The sequence below is a fragment of the Hemiscyllium ocellatum genome, chromosome 4, assembly GCF_020745735.1.
Source record: "Hemiscyllium ocellatum isolate sHemOce1 chromosome 4, sHemOce1.pat.X.cur, whole genome shotgun sequence".
Lineage (NCBI taxonomy): Eukaryota > Metazoa > Chordata > Chondrichthyes > Orectolobiformes > Hemiscylliidae > Hemiscyllium > Hemiscyllium ocellatum.
In genome coordinates, this window is record NC_083404.1 from 94,715,890 (window position 1) to 94,736,531 (window position 20,642).

At 39.9% G+C, this 20,642-nt stretch overlaps 1 protein-coding gene across 3 annotated transcripts in view; it reads left to right on the plus strand.

Annotated features, from left to right (window-relative positions):
* LOC132815453 (serine/threonine-protein kinase H1-like) overlaps nt 1–18,554 on the plus strand; it is an 88,363-nt gene extending 69,809 nt beyond the window's left edge. For all 3 annotated transcript variants that reach the window (XM_060824407.1, XM_060824408.1, XM_060824406.1), the window contains exon 4: nt 18,112–18,554. In XM_060824407.1, the coding sequence (XP_060680390.1) occupies nt 18,112–18,420 (309 nt within the window). In that variant the 3' untranslated portion in view covers nt 18,421–18,554. The remainder of the gene's footprint in view (nt 1–18,111) is intronic.
* Nucleotides 18,555–20,642: the final 2,088 nt, after the last annotated feature.

Sequence of the window (20,642 nt, forward strand, 5' to 3'; positions counted from 1 at the left end):
AGCCATCTCTTTATCATCACATATCCCCTCCCTCCCTCCTCAACTTCCACCAAGCTGCCGCAGGGTAGTCATGAGCATTTAGCTGTTGGTCTCCTTTGAATTGGGGAGGGAGAGGTCACTCTGTCATTGGCCAAATGCCAAAGGTGCTGTAAAGTCTTCCTTATTTGGACCTTTAATTAGTGGGTAACCTCTCTGAAACCAGTATTTCAGCCCAGTGACTGATCACATCACGGAATGGATCTTAAGAAGACTCCCAAGATTTCATCAGCTCCCTTGTTGCCTCCCAGGAGCCAGTAATATCCAAAGCCAATGTTTGAGTTTGGTGACTGTTTACCAGAAATGGAAAAAAATAGTGATTTAACAGGTTCCTGGTTTACAAAGTGATAACCCAAGTAGGTGCATTTTGTTCATCTGTGTGATATTAGTGGAAAACAAAGCTATTAAATAGTAAAAAAACTCTTGTTGTGGACATGGCTATCTGCAAGGCAGATTATCTGAAATATGTTCACATGTGTACAAGGCTCTGATCTGCTCTCACATCCATCGCATTTATATAGCCTCTTGAGAGGCATTTCAAAAGCAAGGAGTAAGTTAAGTATTAATAATGGGGATCAGCAGACAGTGCAGGGATGATCAGATTCATAGAATGCCTACAGCAAGGACGCCATTTAGCCCAGCATATACACAGCACCTTCCTATGACAACTCACCCAAACCCACTCCTTGCCATTTTCCTGGGGTCCTGCAAATCTTTTCTCTTCAGATAATTATCTAATTGTCTTTTGAAGCCCTCAATTAAACAGGCTCTACTATACATTCAGGCAGTGCATTCCTGATCCTTATAATTCAATGTGTGGAAAAAAAGAGTTTTCTGCATGTTGCCTTTACTATTCTTTTGCCAATTGATGAAGGGCTTTTGCCCGAAATGTCAATTTTCCTGCTCCTTGGATGCTGCCTGACCTGCTGTGCTTTTCCAGCACCATTCTAATCTTGACTCTGATCTCCAGAATCTGTAGTCCTCACTTTTGCCTCAGGTTGGTGATCATTGGTTCCTTATTCTTGTGTCAAAAGAAACAGTTTTACCTGTCTACCCTGTCAAGTCCCCTCATGATTTTGAACACCGTTTCGAAATATTTTTGAAGCTTTGATTTTGCAAATAGTTTGGCAACATAGAGTCATAGTTATAGAGATGTACAGCAACAGACCCTTCGGTCCAACTTGTTCATGCCGACCAGATATCCTAATCGAATCTAATTCCATTTGCCAGTGCTGGTCCATATCCCTCTAAACCTTTCCTGTTCATATACCCATCCAGATGCCTTTTAAATGCTGCAATTGTACCAGCCTCCACCACTTTTTCTGGTAGCTCATTCCATACATGCACCACCCTCTGTGTGACAACATTGCCCCTTAGGTCCCTTTTATATCTTTCCCCTCTCACCCTAAACCTATGCCCTCTAGTTCTGCACTCCCCTACCCCAGAGAAAGGAAACCTTGTCCATTTATCCTATCTATGCCCCTCATGATTTTATAAACCTCTATAAGGCCACCCCTCAGCATCCAAAGCTCCAGGGAAAACAGCTCCAACCTATTCAGCCTCTCCCTATAGTTCAAATCCTCCAATCCTGGCAACATCCTTGTAAATTGTTTCTGAACTCTTTCAAGTTTCACAACATCTTTCTGATAGGAGGGAGACCAGAATTGCACATAGTATTCCAACAGTGGCTAACTAATGTCCTGTACATTATATGACATCCCAATTCCTATACTCAGTGCTCTGACCAACAAAAGAAAGCATACCAAATGCCCTCTTCACTATCCTATTTACCTGCAACTCAACTTTCAAGGGACTATGAACCTACACTTCGAGCACTCCATCTGCCACTTCTCAGCCCATTAACCCATCTAAGCAAGATCTCGTTGTAATCTGAGGTAACCTTCTTCACTGTCCACTACACCTGCAATTTTTGTGTCATCTGCAAACTTACTAATTATACCTCTTATGTTTAAATCCAAACCATTTACTTAATGAAGAAAAGAAGTAGACCTAGCACCGATCCTTGTGGCACTCCACTGATCACAGGCCTCCAGTCTGAAAAACAGCCCTCCTCCACCACCTTCTGTCTTCTACCTGGCTAGCTCTCCCTGTATTCCATTTGATCTAACCTTGCTAACCAGTCCCCATGAGGAACCTTGTTGAATGCCTTGCTGGAGTCCAAATAGATCATGTTTGCCACTCTGCCCTCACCAATCCTTTTTGTTACATTCAAAAATCTCTATCAAGCTTGTGAAACATGATCTCCCACACACAAAGCTATCCCCAATCAGTCCTTGCTTTTCCAAATACATGTATATCCTGTCCCTCAGCATTCCCTCCAACAACTTGCCCACCACCAATGTCAGGCTCACTGGTCTATAGTTCCCTGGCTTGTTCTTCCCAACTTTCTTAAATAGTGGCACCATGTTAGCTAACCTCCAGTCTTCTGGCACCTCACCTGTGACCAGCGATGATACAAATATCTCAGCAAGGGCCCAGCAATCACTTCTCTAGCTTCCCACAGAGTTCTAGGATACACCTGATTAGGTCCTGGGGATTTATCCACTTTTATGCGTTTTAAGACATCCAGCATCTCTTCCTCTGTAATATGGACATTTTTCAAGATGTCACCATCTACTTCCCCACATTCTATATCTTCCATGTTCTTCTCCACAGTAAACATTGATGCAAAATACTCATTTAGTATCTTCCCCATCTCCTGCAGCTCCATACATAGGCTGCCTTGCTGATCTTTGAGGGGCCGTATTCTTTCCCTAGTTACTCTTTCGTCCTTAATATATCTATAAAATCCCTTTGGATTCTCCTTAATCCTCTTTGCCAAAGCTATCTTCTGATTCTCCTTAACCCTTTTTGCCCTCCTGATTTTCTTCTTAATTATATTCCCACTGCCATTATACTCTTCTAAGTATTCACTCAATCTCTGCTGGCTATACCTGACATCTGTTTCCTTTTTCATAACCAAAACATCAATTTCTGTAGTCATCCAGCATTCCCTACAACTACCAGCCTTTCCTTTCACCCTAACGGGAATATACTGTCGCTGGATTCTCATTATCTAATTTCTGAAAGCTTCCCATTTTCCAGCCGTCCCTTTACCTGCAAACATGTGCTCCCAATCAGCTTTTGAAAGTTCTTGCTTAATACCGTCAAAATTAGCCTCCCTCCAATTTAGAACTTCAACTTTTAGAATCCTTTTCCATCACTAATTTAAAACTAATGCAGTTATGGTCACTGACACCTCAGTCACCTGCCCTGATTTATGGGTCCACATTTTCCAATCAATTTGTATAACTGACGTTCCTCATCCCTGAAATCTGCACCTTCTCCAATGTCTTCACATCCTTCCTAAAATGTGGTGCCCGTAAATGGATGAATTGTTCCCATTGAGGATGGATCAATGTTTTAAATATGGAAGGATTGTATTAAATCAGAGAGGGTTCAGAAAAGATTCACCAGGACGTTGCCAGGATAGATGGTTTCAATTGCAAGGAGTTGCAGTCCACGAAAATAAATTATGCCCGTCACCAATAGATTACCAAAACAGGGTACCAACCCATCTCTGTCCACAATCTCTTCCCATACTGCAACTGTAGATGTCAGCTCCTGGCTTGCAACAATTAACTTGCTGCACAGCTGGCATTTTAAATATGGTGCCCAGACTGGGGATCTCAGAAGGTCCCAACAGTGATGAGTGCATCCACCATTGGCCAGTGCAAAGTAGTGTGAGTGTCGCTTCATAGAGACATGGTACATACACAATGAGGTGAGTAGTGTAATGTTGGGTTAGATAATTTATTAGCGCTCTTGGGGAGAGACCATCTATGAAATTCCCCGAAATTGCCACTTCACTGTTTTTTTTAGTAAAATTCAGCTCAATGTGTCCAGCGCAATAAAATGAATTAAAACTCAATTCATTTGTCAGAAAGTGATCTGTGGACACAGTTCTGCTTCCTTTCTACTGAGGTAATTCAAAATAGCAGTTTAAGCTTCATTTAGCTGACAGTCTTCAAATTGAATAAATTACCTCAGCCTTTAGATAACTATGTTCCAGTACTAGGTGAAAACATTTTCTTGCTAACTCTTTTAAAACCATCAGCATATGAACATTGGAACATGAGTAGGCCATTCAATCTATCAAGTCTGTTCCACTATTTAATTCGGTCTTAGCTGTTAGAAAACTTCATTTCCTTTGACCCACTATTGATAATCAAAAATTTATCAACCTTCACTTTAAAAAGACTCAAAAACTGAATTTTCATGTCCTCTCAGTTAGTGAATTCCAAGGATTCACCACAGTCTGAACAAAATAAATTCTCTTCATCCCTGTTTTAAATGACATACCACTTATTTTTAAATAGTGTCCCTGGTTGTAAACTCCCCAGCCAGCAGAGATATACTATCTACATCTACCCTGTCCTGTCCCTTTAAGTGTTTTGTAAATTTCAGTGAGATCTCACCCTTCAAAACTGTAGAGAGTACAGTTCCACTTTGCCCAATCTCTCTTTATAAGACAGTTCTGCCATTCCAAGAATAAGTCTGGTCAAATGTCATTGCAACCCCTCAATGGTAATAATGTCTTTCCTGAGATAGAGACCAAAACTGCATACAGTGCTTCAGGTGCAATCTAACCAAGTTCCTTTACAATTGAAGCAAGACTTCACTACTGCTGTACTTAAATCCACTTGTATTAAAGCTTTCCTGATAGCTTGCCGCACTTGCAAGTGAGCCTTTTGACAAGGAGACACATCCATAATTACTACCTCTCACCATTTAAGAAATACTCTGCCTACCTGTTTTTTCTACCACGTTTTTCCGCATTATGTTCCATGTTCTTGCCCATTCACAACACACATTCTTTATTAGCTTTGTATTATCTGCAAATTTGGAAATATTATATTTGGACCCTACATCTAATTCATTGATATATGTAAGGAACAACTAAGCTATATACTGATTCTTGTGGTATGCACTAATCACAACTCACTAATGCAAAATGGCCCATTTGTTTTCTCTGTTAGCAAATCCTTAAACTATGCCAGTATATTACATCCTATATCACATGCTTTAATTTTGTTAACGAAACTCCTGTGGGGGACCTTACCAAAAACCATCTGAAAATCCAACAATACTACATCCATTGACTCCCCTTTATCAATTCCGTAAGTAACATTCTCAAGAAAGTTCCATTCACAAATCCACGTTAACTATCAGGTCATTTTTAGGTAAGTGTCCAATTATCAAGTCCATTATGATAGATTTCAGTATTTTGCTTTCTATTGATGTGAAGTTGATGAGTCTGTTATTCTTGTTTTTTCCCTTGCTACTACCTTCATTGATGCTGGAATGTGTACTATCAGGGGTTCTTTCGTCTTTCAAGCCCATTAATTTTAATAACACAACCTTCTTACTCATACTGATTTCCTTCAACTCATCATTCTCCCTAATTGGTTGGATCTCTAAGTCTTGGAGATTTCTTGTATTTCTAAATTCTCAGATTTTTACTATTTCTGGCCATTTTATTAATCTTTTCTTTCAATCTTACACAATCCTTAGCTTACCTTGCCATCTTGGGTTTGACTGACATTTTATAAATTTTTACACTTGATGGAATCTATGGTTGCTGTGATCCACTGACAGTTCTTTATAAAGCTGTCCATTGCCCATCTACAGTCACCTTTTAAAATGTATTTTCCCAATTCACTTCCACAAATGTGTGTGTGCCTCACTCTTGCATAATTTTCCTTCTTCAAATTTAACGTTTCTTCAGATTGTTTCTACTTTACTTTCAAACATAATGTAAAAACCTATCATATTGTGTTTATTTATCCCGATAGATTCTTTTACAAGCATATTAATTAGTCCTGTTTCATTATATAATACCAGATCTAAAATAGCATGTCCTCTAGTTGGCTCCTCGGCATATAGTTGAAAAGAAAATCCCTAACACACTCCAGAAACTCACCCTCCACAGCTTTTATGCTCATTTGCTTTGCCCAGTCTTTATGCAGATTAAAGTCATCCATGATAACTATGTTTCCCATGCTACATGCTTCTTTCATCTCCTGATTTATATCATGCCCCTCACTACTACTTGTACTCAGTGGCCGATATATAACCCGAACCAATGTCTGCTAGAGAAGTTAGAGAAGTGATTGCTGGGCCTCTTGCTGAGATATTTGTATCATCGATAGTCACAGGTGAGGTGCCGGAAGATTGGAGTTTGGCTAACGTGGTGCCACTGTTTAAGAAAGGTGGTAAGGACAAGCTAAGGAACTATAGACCAGTGAGCCTGATGTCAGTGGTGGGCAAATTGTTGGCAGGAATCCTGAGGGACAAGATGTACATGTATTTGGAAAAGCAAGGACTGATTAGGGATAGTCAACATGGCTTTGTGCGTGTGAAATCATGTCTCACAAACTTGATAGAGTTTTTTGAGGAAGTAACTAAGAGGATTGATGAGGGCAGAGCGATGGATGTGAACTATGTGGACTTCAGTAAGGCATTCGACAAGGTTCCCCATGGTCAACTGATTAGCAAGGTTAGATCTCACAGAATACAGGGAGAACTAGCCATTTGGATACAGAACTAGCTCAAAGGTAGAAGGCAGAAGTGGTGGTGGAGAGTTGTTTTTCAGACTGGAGGCCTGTGACCAGTGGATTGCCACAAGGATCAGTGCTGGGTCCTCTACTTTTCGTCATTCACATCGATGATTTGGATGTGAGCATAAGAGGTACAGTTAGTAAGTTTGCAGGTGACACCAAAATCGGAGGTGTAGTGGACAGCAAAGAGGGTTATCTCAGATTACAACAGGATCTTGACCAGATGGGCCAATGGGCTGAGAAGTGGCAAATGGAGTTTAATTCAGATAAATGCGAAGTACTGCATTTTGGGAAAGCAAATCTTAGCAGGACTTATACACTTAATGGTAAGGTCGTAGGGAGTGTTGCTGAACAAAGAGACCTTGGAGTGCAGGTTCATAGCTCCTTGAAAGTGGAGTCGCAGGTAGATAGGATAGTGAAGAAGGCATTTGGTATGCTTTCCTTTATTGGTCAGAGTATTGAGTACAGGAGTTGGGAGGTCATGCTGCGGCTGTACAGGACATTGGTTAGGCCACTGTTGGAATATTGCATGCAATTCTGGTCTCCTTCCTGTCAGAAAGATGTTGTGAAACTTGAAAGGGTTCAGAAAAGCTTTACAAGGGTGTTGCTATGGTTGGAGGATTTGTGCTGTAGGGAGAGGATGAACAGGCTGGGACTGTTTTCCCTGGAGCGCGGAGGCTGAGGGGTGACCTTATAAAGGTTTACAAAATGATGAGGGCCATGGATAGGGTAAATAGACAAAGTCTTTTCCTGGGGTCAGGGAGTTCAGAACTAGAGGGCATAATTTAGGGTGAGAGATGTAAAAGAGACCTAGGGGGCAACGTTTTCACACAGAGGGCGGTATGTGTATGGAATGAGCTGCCGAGGAATTGATGGAGGCTGGTACAATTTCAACATTTAAGAGGCATTTGGATGGATATATGAATAGGGAGGTTTGGAGGGATATGGGCTGGGTGCTGGCAGATGGGACTAGATTGGGTGGGATATCTGGTCAGGATGGACGGGTTAGACCGAATGGTCTGTTTCCATGCTGTACATCTCTATGACGCTATGCTGATCTTTGCAGTTTCTTAGTTCTAGCCAGATAGATTCCACACTTGTTCTTCCAGTCTCTTCGTAATTTACTGATCCATTGTGTATTATCAGTATAACTCCACATTCTTTTCCTTCTTGTCCATTCATCCTAAGCACCACATATTCTTGAATGTTCAGTTCCCAATCCTGGGGACCATGCGGCCATGTTTCTGTAATGACAATTATAACTATTTACATCTATATTTGCCTTTAGATCACAGCATGATGGCTCAGTGGTTAGCACTGCTGTTTCAAAGCACCAGAATCCCAGGTTCAGTTCCTGCACATTCTCCCTGTGTCTGCAAGGGTTGCCTCCGGGTGCTCTGGTTCCTCTCACCATCCAAAGATGTGCAGGTTAGGTGAATTGGCCATGCTAAATCGCCCATAGTGTTAGGTGCATTAGTCAGGGGTAAATATAGGGTAGGTGAATGAGTCCGGGTGCATTACTCTTCAGAGGGATGGTGTGGACTTGTTGGGCCAAAGGGCCTGTTTCCATACTCAGGTCATCTACCTTGTTGTGAATGATATGGGCATTCAGGTAGATTGCCCTAAACTTTGTCTTTTTGACATCGTTCTATGTTGAGACATACTCAATGCTCGGCTCTACTTCTGCTGTGTTCACATCTCCCTCGCAGCTTTTCTGTTTTCTGTTACCAGCTTAACTTCCTTCTGATTTGGGTTGTGCCTCAGCCCAGAAGAACACTCAGTGGTTGCCGTACATGCACTTCAACCTGCAGTGCGTCATCTAGCCATTGGCTCTGCACAGGGGTGGCTAGGTGATGGGGAATGAAGCACTTTGATTTGCCTTCTGGTGACCCTTCTCCATCATGCAGCAACAGGGAGAAGCCAGCAACCTCAGGGATGTCAACTCAGGGCATTGCAAGGGTGCATTGCCACTTCTCCTTCCCTTGCTAATTTATTCAGTCATGGGCAGTGAATATCCCTTGCAATTAAACCTAGCTTTTATTGTCCACGTTTATGGCCGAGAACCAAAAGACATTTAAGAGTCAGCCACATTACTGTGGATTTGGAGCCAGAAGTGGATCAGACCATGTAAGGATTGCAGGATGCCTTCCCCTAAGGATATTTATCAGTGAGGGGTGACAACCAGAGAAAATTGCATGGGTCAACAGGCTCAGAAGTCCCATACTTCCCAGGCCTTACCATGAATGAAAAGACTCCAGCACTTATGCAGGAGACCCTGACCAGCCTGGAGCAGTCTCGGCCTTAGCCCACCAGAGTGTAGCCACCAAAGCCATCTCAGGCAACACAGTACGCAGCATTTCCCTGCATCCAGCTGTGGATGTTGAATTAGCTTCAAAGCATAAGCGAAGAAAGAGTGAACTTGCATTGTATTAGCATGGTGTCCAATCATTTCTTGATGTGTTCAGCTATAGTTACATTTGCCATTTGAAGCATTTAATTCATGCGTGTTATGTGTTCATGATAATTTGAGTTTTGCAACGTATGGGGCGTTTTAGGAAGAAACTCTTAATAATAGATCAGTTTGGAACAATAAATGAAGAAAAGGACTCACTCCATTCACATCCATTTGCCTTCCTCAATTAAGCTGTGCCTTTAATCCCTTTCCCAGCCAGCACCCAATCTTAATGCACCGATTCCTCCTCTCCCCATCCCAACAAAATTCGCCATACAGGAAAATTTGATGGATCTTTAACCAGTTTTGAATCTGAAGGCATATTTGCTGTGTAGTTAAATCTAAAAATAATAATGAGCATGAAATGCTAATTATTAAAAATGTGTTTGTGCCACTACACATTGGGCAGTACACACACCACCCTCATTTGCTTCCAACTTGCCTAAATCTCATCGTGTTGTTGGGAAGCAGACATCCTTTGCAATACAATTAATAACGCACTATTCTGTTCACATTGCTCCATTGCCTGTTTAATATTATTGTCATTAGCAAAATACTGGAAACACTTGAAAAAAGGTCCTATGATCATGAGTAAAATGGTTACTGTATTTCAACCATACATAGCTTAGACTTCTCCTTCCAGCATTCCTTCCCAACATCCCTATCATTCCCTGTCCACACACACACACTGAACAAAAGATATAAGACAGTGAGGAATTGGATCTCTGTGTAACCCACTCCTATGTGGCATGGGAATATCTGTTGGATTTTTCTTCTCATCTTTGATTCATTAAAGTAATCTGTTGAATGGACTTGATAACCTGATTCAAAAAAAGCTTTTGCTTCTGATGTTGCAACATTACAACATTAGCATGGTATTATTTTACCAAGAGTTTATATTAAACTGCAAGAGATTTCTTTTGTGTGCTCTGCCTGACATGCAACATGGTTTATAAAGGACGGTTTTGGATTTCTTTAAACATAATATTCAAAGCAAGTTACAATAGAAGCCACAAATGTAGCTGATTCTTTCTTCTTCCTCAGCAGTATGCCTAGGACAGGTTCACTGTACATTCATAGAATCCCTACAGTGCATAAGCAGTCCATTCAACTCATAGAGTCTACACCGACCCTCCAAAGAACATCATAACCAGACCCATCCCTTTACCCTATTCCTGTAACCCTATGTTTCCAATGGCTAATCCACCCAAACTACACATTCTAGGACACCATGGGAATTTATTATGGCTAATGCACCTAGCCTTCACATTATTGGACTGTGGGAGCAAACCAGAGCACCTAGAGTAAACCTACACAGATGTGGGAGAATATGCAAGTCCACACACACGACCTGATGGTGGAAACAAACCTGGGTTCCTGGTGTTGTGAGGCAGCAGTGCTAACCACTGAGCCACCATGTCACCCTAAATGCATTCTTAGTGCATTTATGGGCTATTCTACATTATCTTAAGCTTTAGCTTTATTGTCTGTATCTTCAACTATTATTCCAATACTTCCTGTTTTAAACTGATTAGGATTAAACAATGCAAATGTTGCTATCTTACGACTCAACACTAGATTATTGTTACATTTAAGACTAGAACTGCTCGGGAGGATTTAAACTAGTAAGGTGGGGTGGGAAGTGGGATCCAGGGAGATAGAGACGAAAGAAATCAATCTGAGACTGGTACAGTTGAGAACAGAAGCGAGTCAAACAGGGCAGGCAGGAACAAGGTAGCACTAATAAATTAAACTGCATTTATTTCACTGCAAGGGTCCTAACAGGGAAGGCAGATGAACTCAGGGCATGGTTAGGAACATGGAACTGGGATATCATAGCAATTACAGAAACATGGCTTACGGATGTGCAGGACTTGCAGCTTAATGTTCCAGGATACAAATGCTACAGGAAGGATAGAAAGGGAGGCAAGGGAGGAGGGGGAGTGGCATTTTTGATAAGGGATAGTATTACAGCTGTGCTGCTGAGGGAGAATATTCCCAGGAATACATCCAGGGAAGTTATTTGGATGGAACTGAGAAATAAGAAAGGGATGATCACCTTATTGGGATTGTATTATAGACCCCCCAATAGTCAGAGGGAAATTGAGAAACAAACTTGTAAGGAGATCTCAGCTATCTGTAAGAATAATAGGGTAGTTATAGTAGGGGATTTTAACTTTCCAAACATAGACTGGGACTGACATAGTGTTAAAGATTTAGATGGAGAGGAATTTGTTAAGTGTGTGCAAGACAATTTTCTGAATCAGTATGTGGATGTACCTATGAGAGAAGATGCAAAACTTGACCTACTTTTGGGAAATAAGGCAGGACAGATGACTGAGGTGTCAGTGGGGGAGCACTTTGGGGCCAGCAACCATAATTCTATTAGTATTAAAATAGGGATGGAGAAGGATAGACCAGATTTAAAAGTTGAAGTTCTAAATTGGAGAAAGGCCAATTTTGACGGTATTAGGCAAGAACTGTCAAAAGCTGATTGGAGGCAGAAGTTCGCAGATAAAGGGATGGCTGGAAAATGGAAAGCCTTCTGAAATTAGATAATGAGAATCCAGAGAAAGTATATTCCTGTTAGGGTGAAAAAGAAGGGCTGGTAGGTGTAGGGAATGCTGAATGACTAAAGAAATTGAGAGTTTGGTTAAGAAAAAGAAAGAAGCATATGTAAGGTATCGACAGGAAAGATCGAGTGAATCCTTAGAAGAGTATAAAGAAAGTAGGAGTATACTTAAGAGAGAAATCAGGAGGGCAAAAAAAGGGACATGAGATAGCTTTGGCAAATAGAATTCAGGAAAATCCAAAGGGTTTTACAAATACATTAATGACAAAAGGGTAACTAGGGAGAGAATAGGGCCCCTCAAAGATCAGAGCTTAAAAATGTGTTGCTGGAAAAGCGCAGCAGGTCAGGCAGCATCAAAGGAGAAGAAGAATCAGAGAGAGAGAGACAGGCAGTGCCATCTGGGTGGTTGAAGGCTTGATTGCCAATGGGCATGAAAGAGGTTGGAATAAAAAGGAGAGTATAGAAGAAATTTAAAAACACCATAATGGGATGCTCAGGAGAGTGTGGATTTTAGAGTTCCAGAGGTTACAGGAGAATGTTAAGAATGCAATTTCAAACATTGATCAAAATTTTGATGTGTAGTCAGAGATTAGGAGCCAACAACACTGATGATGGACAATTAGGACCTAGTGTGGAATAGATTATGGGTAAAAGAATTCTGGGTGTGCTGAAGTCTACAGAGCATAAAGGATGAGAGGCCAGTCCAAACGAATACTAGAATAATCAATTCTGGAGGTGACAAAGTCATTGGTGAAGTGAGGGCAGGGTGAATAATGTCACAGATGTCGAAATAGGTTACGAAGGCATGGGGTTAAAAATTTAGCTTAGAATAATGGAGTCAGCAACGAGGTCAGAATTTATATTGGGATCGATGACTTCCATTTTCCCTGTATCTAATTGGAAGAAATTACAGATCATAAGATGTAGGAGCAGAACTAGGCTATTTATTCAACAAGTCTGTTCTGGCGGATTTGATGATTCTCAAAGCAATGTTCCTGCCTTATACCTGCAACCCTCAATTCCCTTACTGAGTAAAAATCTTCCACGTCAGCCTTGAGTATATGTAATGATCCAGCCTCAATAGTCATTTGCAGTAAATAATTCCACAGGTTGACTGAGTCTTAAATGAATGACCCCTTAACCTAAGATTATGCCTTCTGGTCCTAGATTCTCCTAGTGAGGAAGCATTATTGCATCTAACCTGTCAAACCCCCTCAGAATCTTGTATGCGTCAATTAATTGCCTTCTCACACTCCTGAACTTGAATGAGTACAAGCTCAACCCGGATGGCAGGTCTGACATATGAAAAGAGATTGAAGCAGCTAGGACTATATTCACTGAGAAGAATGACTAAAAGAATGAGAGGTGATATCATATTTTATAAACTTTTAACAAGAATAGACAGGGTAAATGTAGCAAGGACATTCTTGATGACCAGGGAATCCAGAGCCAAGGGTCACATTGCAAGGGTAAGGAGAGGCCATTAGGATTAAGATGAGGAGAAATTTCTTCACCCAAAGAGTGATGAGTCTGTGGAATTCCCTGCCACAGAAAAAACAGATGAGGCCAAAACATTGAGTATTTTTAACGAGTTAGATATAGCTCCTAGAACTAAAAATGATCCAATGGTATAGAAAGAAGGCCTGAACAGGGTATGGAATTGGGTGACCAGCCTTATGTTGAATGGTGGAGCAGGCTGGAAGGGCTAAATGGCCTACTCCTGCTCCTATTTTCTATGTTTCTATGTAACCTACTCAAGTTGTCCTCATAGGAAAATCTACGCATATCTGCAGTCAATCTAGTGAGCCTTCTCTGATCTGTCTCCAATGCAAGTATTACCTATCCTTTGATAAGGGGACTAAAATTGTTTATATTCCAGATATAGTCTGAATATCGCCTTGTAAAATTTTAATAAAACCTCCTCATTTTTATGCTCCAATACCTTTGAAGTAAAGGCCAACATTCCACTTGCCTTCCCTATTACCCACTGCACTTGAATCACTTTTTGTGATTCATGCACAAGAAGCACCAAATCCCTTTGTGCTGTAGCTTTCATAGGTCTTTCCTCATTTGAATAATATCCATTCTTAATATTTCCTGCCAAAACAGATAACCTCACATTTTCTCACATTATATTCCATCTATGAAATTGTTGCTGATTCACTTAACCTCTCTATATCTCTGTAGATTTAGTGTGTCATCCTCACTACCTGTATTTCCCTTTCTACCTACCTTTGTGCAATTTTCAAACTTCCATCATGAATGTCATTAATGTACATTGTAAATAATTGTGGTCCCAGCACTGAGCCCTGTGGCACACCACTAGATTCAGGTTACCATCTTTAAAATCACCCCTTAATCCCAACTCTCAGTCTTCTATTAGTCAGCCAAAGTACTGCAGGGTACCTCTGTAATCTTATTCAGAAGCCTTATGTGCTAAATCAATAGAGCTCTCTCCTGTGCTAGATTACAATTGTATACTGACCAAAAAATCCATTGTAAAGGTAGAGCAGTTGAGCAGAGCAGAACTGGAACATTAAAACCATCCCTCACTGACAAACTGGAAAGTGTGGTTGGGATAGAATTCAAAACAAAAAACTAAGGAACAAGAAATTCTAAAAGAAGAAATGACTAACAATCTGGACATTGACTGGGGAGAGCCAGAGGGACATGTGGGATTGGAAGCAGACAAGGTAGCCTGGCAAGGGTTCAGCCCAAAAAAGGGAGACTAGAATTGAAATTCCAAACAAAGAAAGAAGAGGGAGGAGAGAGAAAAAGAAGGGAAAGAGAAAAATAGTTTGGGAAAAAAATAAAAGATGAATGAAGAGTAAAATAGGAAAAGGTGAAGATAATAAATAACAGGGACAGTGGAATGTCAATCCAAAATATTTGTATTATGAAAGGAGGTTCCCTTTAAACTCAGGGAAGGTATTGATAGGGAATGATATGATCACCAACTCAGACTCAATTGAGCTGCTTAATTTTGCTGAAGGGATCCCAAACTTTGAAGCAAATGAGATAGATATTTTTCATTTCATTTGAAAGTATTGCAAAACAAACAAAATTGTCACAGGAAGCTATATGATATTAATACAAAATGCTATGCACCTGATGCTTGTGTCTGTCAGCATCCTGGGGATTACCACTGACCAGAAACAGAACTTCCTGTGACTGAAGCTAAAACATTCTCAACAGTCTGCATTTAGCATTAGCAAACTCATCTTTTGTGCTCAAAATTTGATTCTCTATATTGATCAGTTTTTATTTCATTAGCCATGTAAATGTTGTGGCTACATAAACATGCCAGAGACTAAAAATCCTTCACCAAGTACCTCACCTTCTGATTGCCCCAAGTCTGTCCACCCACTATAAGGCATAAGCAAAACAGAGAACAACGGTTTCAAAAGCTGAACAAGCAGCTGATGAGCCTGTCCACAAACTTTTACCTCAGTGGAAACCATTTTTCCATCATTCAACAAACCTGAGAAGAATAGTGAAAGAAAGAAGGGCCCAATGAAAGAAAGGACAGCAGCGAATGGAAATGCATCTCTCCTAAAGCTAGAAAGGAAGATGTTGAGACTAGGGGTGATGTACTGTGTCTATGTACTTGCATTGCAAGAAGGTAGATTACCTTCATGCTGATATTGGAAGTGGAATGATAAACCAGTTGCAAGGGTACACAAGCAGATTGTTCTTTCAGGACCAAGTAAATTGGGGGAACAGCCTCGGTTTGTCATGGAGATGCTTCTTTGAATACTGCTAAAGTGAGTCAAGTTACTAGAATTTTGGAGGTTTTGACTGTAAGGTGGAAGTATTCCTTTACTTTTTCAATGAAGCAAACAAATTAATATTTGACAGACACTGTCATTGATAATGCGTGATGATTTGATTCATATTTCAGTAGGTTTAATGAAAGGAGCATTGATAGGGAATATTCATGACACTTATGAATCTGTTTCTTTGTACCAAGTGAAGTCATGAAATGACTTAGTAAACTGTGTCAGTACTGTGGAATTGTTCCCAGCTTACCTTTGAAAGGATAAGTTTTATATTGAATGAAGATTTGGCCAGTGGAGACATTAACATTTGTACTAGGGAGGCACGGTGGCTCAGTGGTTAGCCCTGCTGCCTTACAGTGCCATGGACTGGGTTGACTGTCTGTGTGGAGTGTACACATTCCCCCCATGTCTCCAGGGGTTTTCACTGGTGCTCTAGTTTCCTCCCACAGTCCAAAGATACGCAGGGCAGGTGGATTGGCCATGCTAAATTGCCATTAGTGCCCAGGGTTTCCACTGAGGTAAAGGTTTGTGAACAAACCTGCTTGTCCAGCTTTTGAAACCTTTGTTCTCCATTTTATTTATGCTTTACAGGTGGTAGACAGACTTTGAGCAATCAGAAGGTGAGGTACTTGGTGTAGGACTTCTAGTCTCTGGCATGTTTGTGTAGACACAATGTTTACTTGGCTAGTCCAGTTCTGTTTCTGGTCCAAGCTAGGTGGATTAGCCTAAGGAAATACAGGGTGAAAGGGATAGGGTAGGGGGGTGGGTCTGGGTGAGATGCTGTTTCGAGGGTCGATGTAGACCCAGTGGGCCGAATGGCCTGCTTCCACACTGTTGCGATTCCGTGGATAGCATGGCAGTGACTGTAGCAACAGTTGCTTCATCATATTGATGTTGCTAAACTCCACAAAATGTTTGTGGCTAAACAATAAGTTACTGATGAGCAATTCAAAAAAAAAACTGATCAATGTAGAGAATCAAATTTTGAGCACAAAAGATGAGTTTGCAAATGCTAAATGCGTAGTGTTGAGAATATTTTAGCATCAGCTACAGGAAGTAAAATATATTGATTGAAAACTTGAAAAGCCTCAGTCTAAATCTGCAAACGCATGTTTAATAAAAATAGACCTTCTGTTAGAAAATGATCAAGATGGCCAGTTCACTAGAACATCAACATGAAAAGAGCAATGAAAATGTTAAATTCCGATGCAATCTTCAGGATAAGAAAGATAGGATGGGTATATTGCTGAACGGTCCAGACTTTAAAATCTGTTAAAGAAAGTAAATATAAGAAACACATTAAAGAACAACCAGTAACCATGGCGATAAACATAAAAAATGAATGGAATGCTCATATGAAGTTGTCGAACATATGCAAAAATTCTACGGAAGACTGAAACAAAGGCGACTGAACAATTGCTAAGCTGAATGAAGTAATCAACAAACTTGAAAGTTAATTGGAAATTAAAAGAGAAACAAATATTTGTAAGAAGTAGTGGAAGGCAGGGAAATGAGGGTTGCACATTTGAAGCAGAGTAAGAAAATTAAAATCAGCAGAATGCAGGTCTCTCACATAAAATAGAACATCATTTGATTAAAAAGAACACAACTCCCTCAATGCAGATTATTCAATTGGTGTGAATTAAAACAATGAAATGCCAAAATCTCTTATGATGGAAGATAATTTTGAAGCTGATTGTCAACCGGATGATGGAAAAGCTTTTCGTAGCAAATCTAAAAGACCCATAGAAAGTATGTTTGTAAAAGAGTAAGAAACCCCCTAACTGGATTGGAACGAATACAAAATAGAAAATGCCAGAGAAACTCAATAGGTTTGGCAGCATACATGGAGAGAGAAAAACAGCATTAACGTTTTAGATCCAAAGTAAGGTGTTTTTACTTTTAACAAAATGGAAGGAGCTGCAAGCAGATCAGACTTTAAAGGTCCCCTGGGACAAAAATAATTTGTGAACTATTATTTCTCCTGAATGTAATTGTTACTTAGCCATAGTACTTTTAGGATAATATTCTACAGAGTTTTAAATTTTGTCCCAGATTTGGTGGTTGTGTGTATTATTTTTCAGGAAGAATAGTTGTATGTGTTTGCACAGTTTAAATTTTTTAAAAAATAATCTTTATATCTTATCTTGGTTAAGTTTGTTTACAATAAACTAGTTTTTTATTTGTATTTAAGGAGCTGACCTGGATTGTTTCTTATACTGGACTGGATATATATATATTATGTAGACTGATTGGCAATATTATCTCTCTTTTTAAATTATAACTTCGTTGTGACCAGTGGAGGAGTGTGGAAAGGAATCAGGTCACCCTTCCTAACTTGATGGTTGCTCGAATCAAAGGAAGTATTGCATTTGTGTCCATCAAATTTTATTTAAGTATCATTAATGTGCATGTTAGTAGTGATGTTGTCAAAGGGCAGCATGCATATGGGAGGAGGAGTAGGCCAGTGTTTGAATATTTGGCAGACTCTTAAAGGGGCACGCAAGGGTAGGAAGAGATGCCATTGCTACAAATGTTCAGAATTTTTTTTGTTAATAAATAGCAAATGTTGTTCATTAATTAGCAATTAATTGTTTTGTACCACATTCTGCTATAATACTGATCTTTCTTTACAATTAACTTTTGTTACAGCCATGGCCGAACGTTTCTAACCTTGCCAAGGACTTCATTGATAAACTAATTACAATAGACCCCAGTGAGAGAATGGCAGCTGCACAAGCTTTGAAACATCCATGGGTTGTGACAATGGCAGCTTCATCCTCTATGAAGAACCTGCATCGGTCAATCTCTCAGAATTTGATGCGGAGGACATCATCCCACAGTCCAAGCTCTAAGTCGGCACAGTCCAGCAAGTCAAGCCGTTCCAGCAAGTCACGTCGTTTACATGAGAAGGAAATCCGGGAGTTTAATCTGTGGTACCAGCAACATATTGATGAGTAGTGATCAATGGGCTGTCAATCAAGGTTCTTACTGCTAATTAAACTATTCTTCATACCAATCATTGAATCATCTAGATTTTCAATGATTGGTTGACCATTTTAATGAGCCCAAATAAAGTTCAAACAGTTCATAGACATAGCGGTATAATTGCTGTTAAACTCACTGTTGAACAAATGTTATATCAAAATAAATAGTTTTATCAGTATTTTAGCAACTCTGTTTAATCAGTGTCATCTTTAAGATGGATGTATGTGTTTCTGCCTTCAAATGTAAAACTCAAAGCCTTTTTCACCTTTTCTGACTTCCATTTAGCACTAAGAATTCTTGGGTACGAATTTATTGTAAGTATTTTTATTAGACAGAAGATAGGGGAAGCAAGCCAGCTATCCCCAGGATGAAAGCAGACTGAGGCCTGAATCATTCTGATGGTCAGCCTAATTTCTAGAGCTGTTGGAGCATTCCATCGAATAGGAAAACTGTTGATTTATCTTGTGAGCAGTTAGTTTAGTGGAACAAGAGCTAAAAGAGCATTAATGCCATTAAGACCGAACTCATTTTTGGAATGGGGTCCTCTTTAAGGTCCTCTATTTTTGCTGCTCCATATCCTAAACCACTAAACAGAGCATTTGGAGCATAAGCTCCACCCAATGGTGTTTGAACTTGACAGTCTTTTTGATGTCATGGACCAGGAGTTGTATTTTCATATGAGGTTCTCTCATGTATTTGCCAAAGCGTTTTGGCCACAGGTCTCAGTCAAAATGACAGTGAAAATGATAGTATGACTAGGGATTTCTACCCTTTTTAATTCGGATGCATGGCAATGCCATTCCTGACCAAAAATCACAGACCAAAATCAGGACCAATATTCTCACAATGGTAGTTTTCAAAAAACCTGGCTTGCAAAGTATTTCTTATTCATTGACATAAAAATTCATAGTTTCTTTGTTCTTAACATCTTTCAGCTTTGTATATTAAATGCATTTGATAAAAATGATCCTGAATCTGCTGAGTTTAGTACTTGTATCAAATATAGAAATATAATTTAAATATTTGACTAGGTGACTAGAGACATGGTCCTACATTTGTTGCAAATATTATTGCTTATGAATTATTCACACAATTAAGTAAAGTCTGGTCCACATGAATTAAATTCCATAAATACGCTAGTTCTCAAAAGTAAAATCTTTTGAGTAAATGAACTCCAAAGTGTCTCTGAGCAAGAAAGGCGGACACGCAAGTTGTAAGTTCAACCATTTTGAGAATTATGTGCTGATTCAATTCCTGAAAGTAAAGAATGTTGACGCAATTAGATGACCTAGATATAATTTTGCTAAGTTGGAGCCTAGTCAGTCCATAACATCAAACGAGTCTGTCAAAGCTACAAATGTGTTAATCACATTGAAATATTGAACAAACCCATCAGAGAATTTTGTGGGTAATTTTAAAATATAAAAGAATCGTTGCAGTTGTTTTGCTGCACTATTGGCAAATATTCCAAATTAAACAAAGACCTGGATATTTTCCCTCCCAAGAAGTGCATCAGAACAGTATATACTTTTGGAGTGAGTCATCAAGCAAGAGTCAAAAATGTCAAAAGGGAGTTATAAAATCTGTAAGATTGATGAGAAGACCTGTCAAACAGACCTGCCAAGACTGCAAAGTTATTTAAAACTCAATCCCTTTTAATCTGTGCAAAAAGGTTGGAGAATTAAAAAAAGATTGCTTTCTATTTCACTGTTTTTATGACCTAAGCCCACGGATTTCTGTTACTGGATTAATATGGCATGACTGATTTGACAATGATCCATTAACACTGTCACCCATCTCACCTTCCATCTGGGGACTTTACAGCCTTCAGGACTCAATATCGAATTTAATAAGTTTAGAGCCTGAACACTTCCTTCCATGTCTTTTATCCACCTCCACACTCCAATTTCTGTTATACCATGGATTGCTTTCAGCACAGACAACCCATTTCTCACCACTCATACTCTCCATTATCACCTATCTAGCTTTTCTTCTTCTCTGTCTTCCTATCAACAATCCCTTTGTCTGCTTAACTTTTTCCCCTCTCTGTCTCATGGCTCCATCCCAACTATCTGCTCAGTCATCCCTCCACCCCCACCCCCAACCCCAACCCCTGTCATTAGCGTAAATAACACTTTTCATATCTACTATCAATTCTGAAGAAGGGTCACTGGACTCAAAACATTAACTCTGTT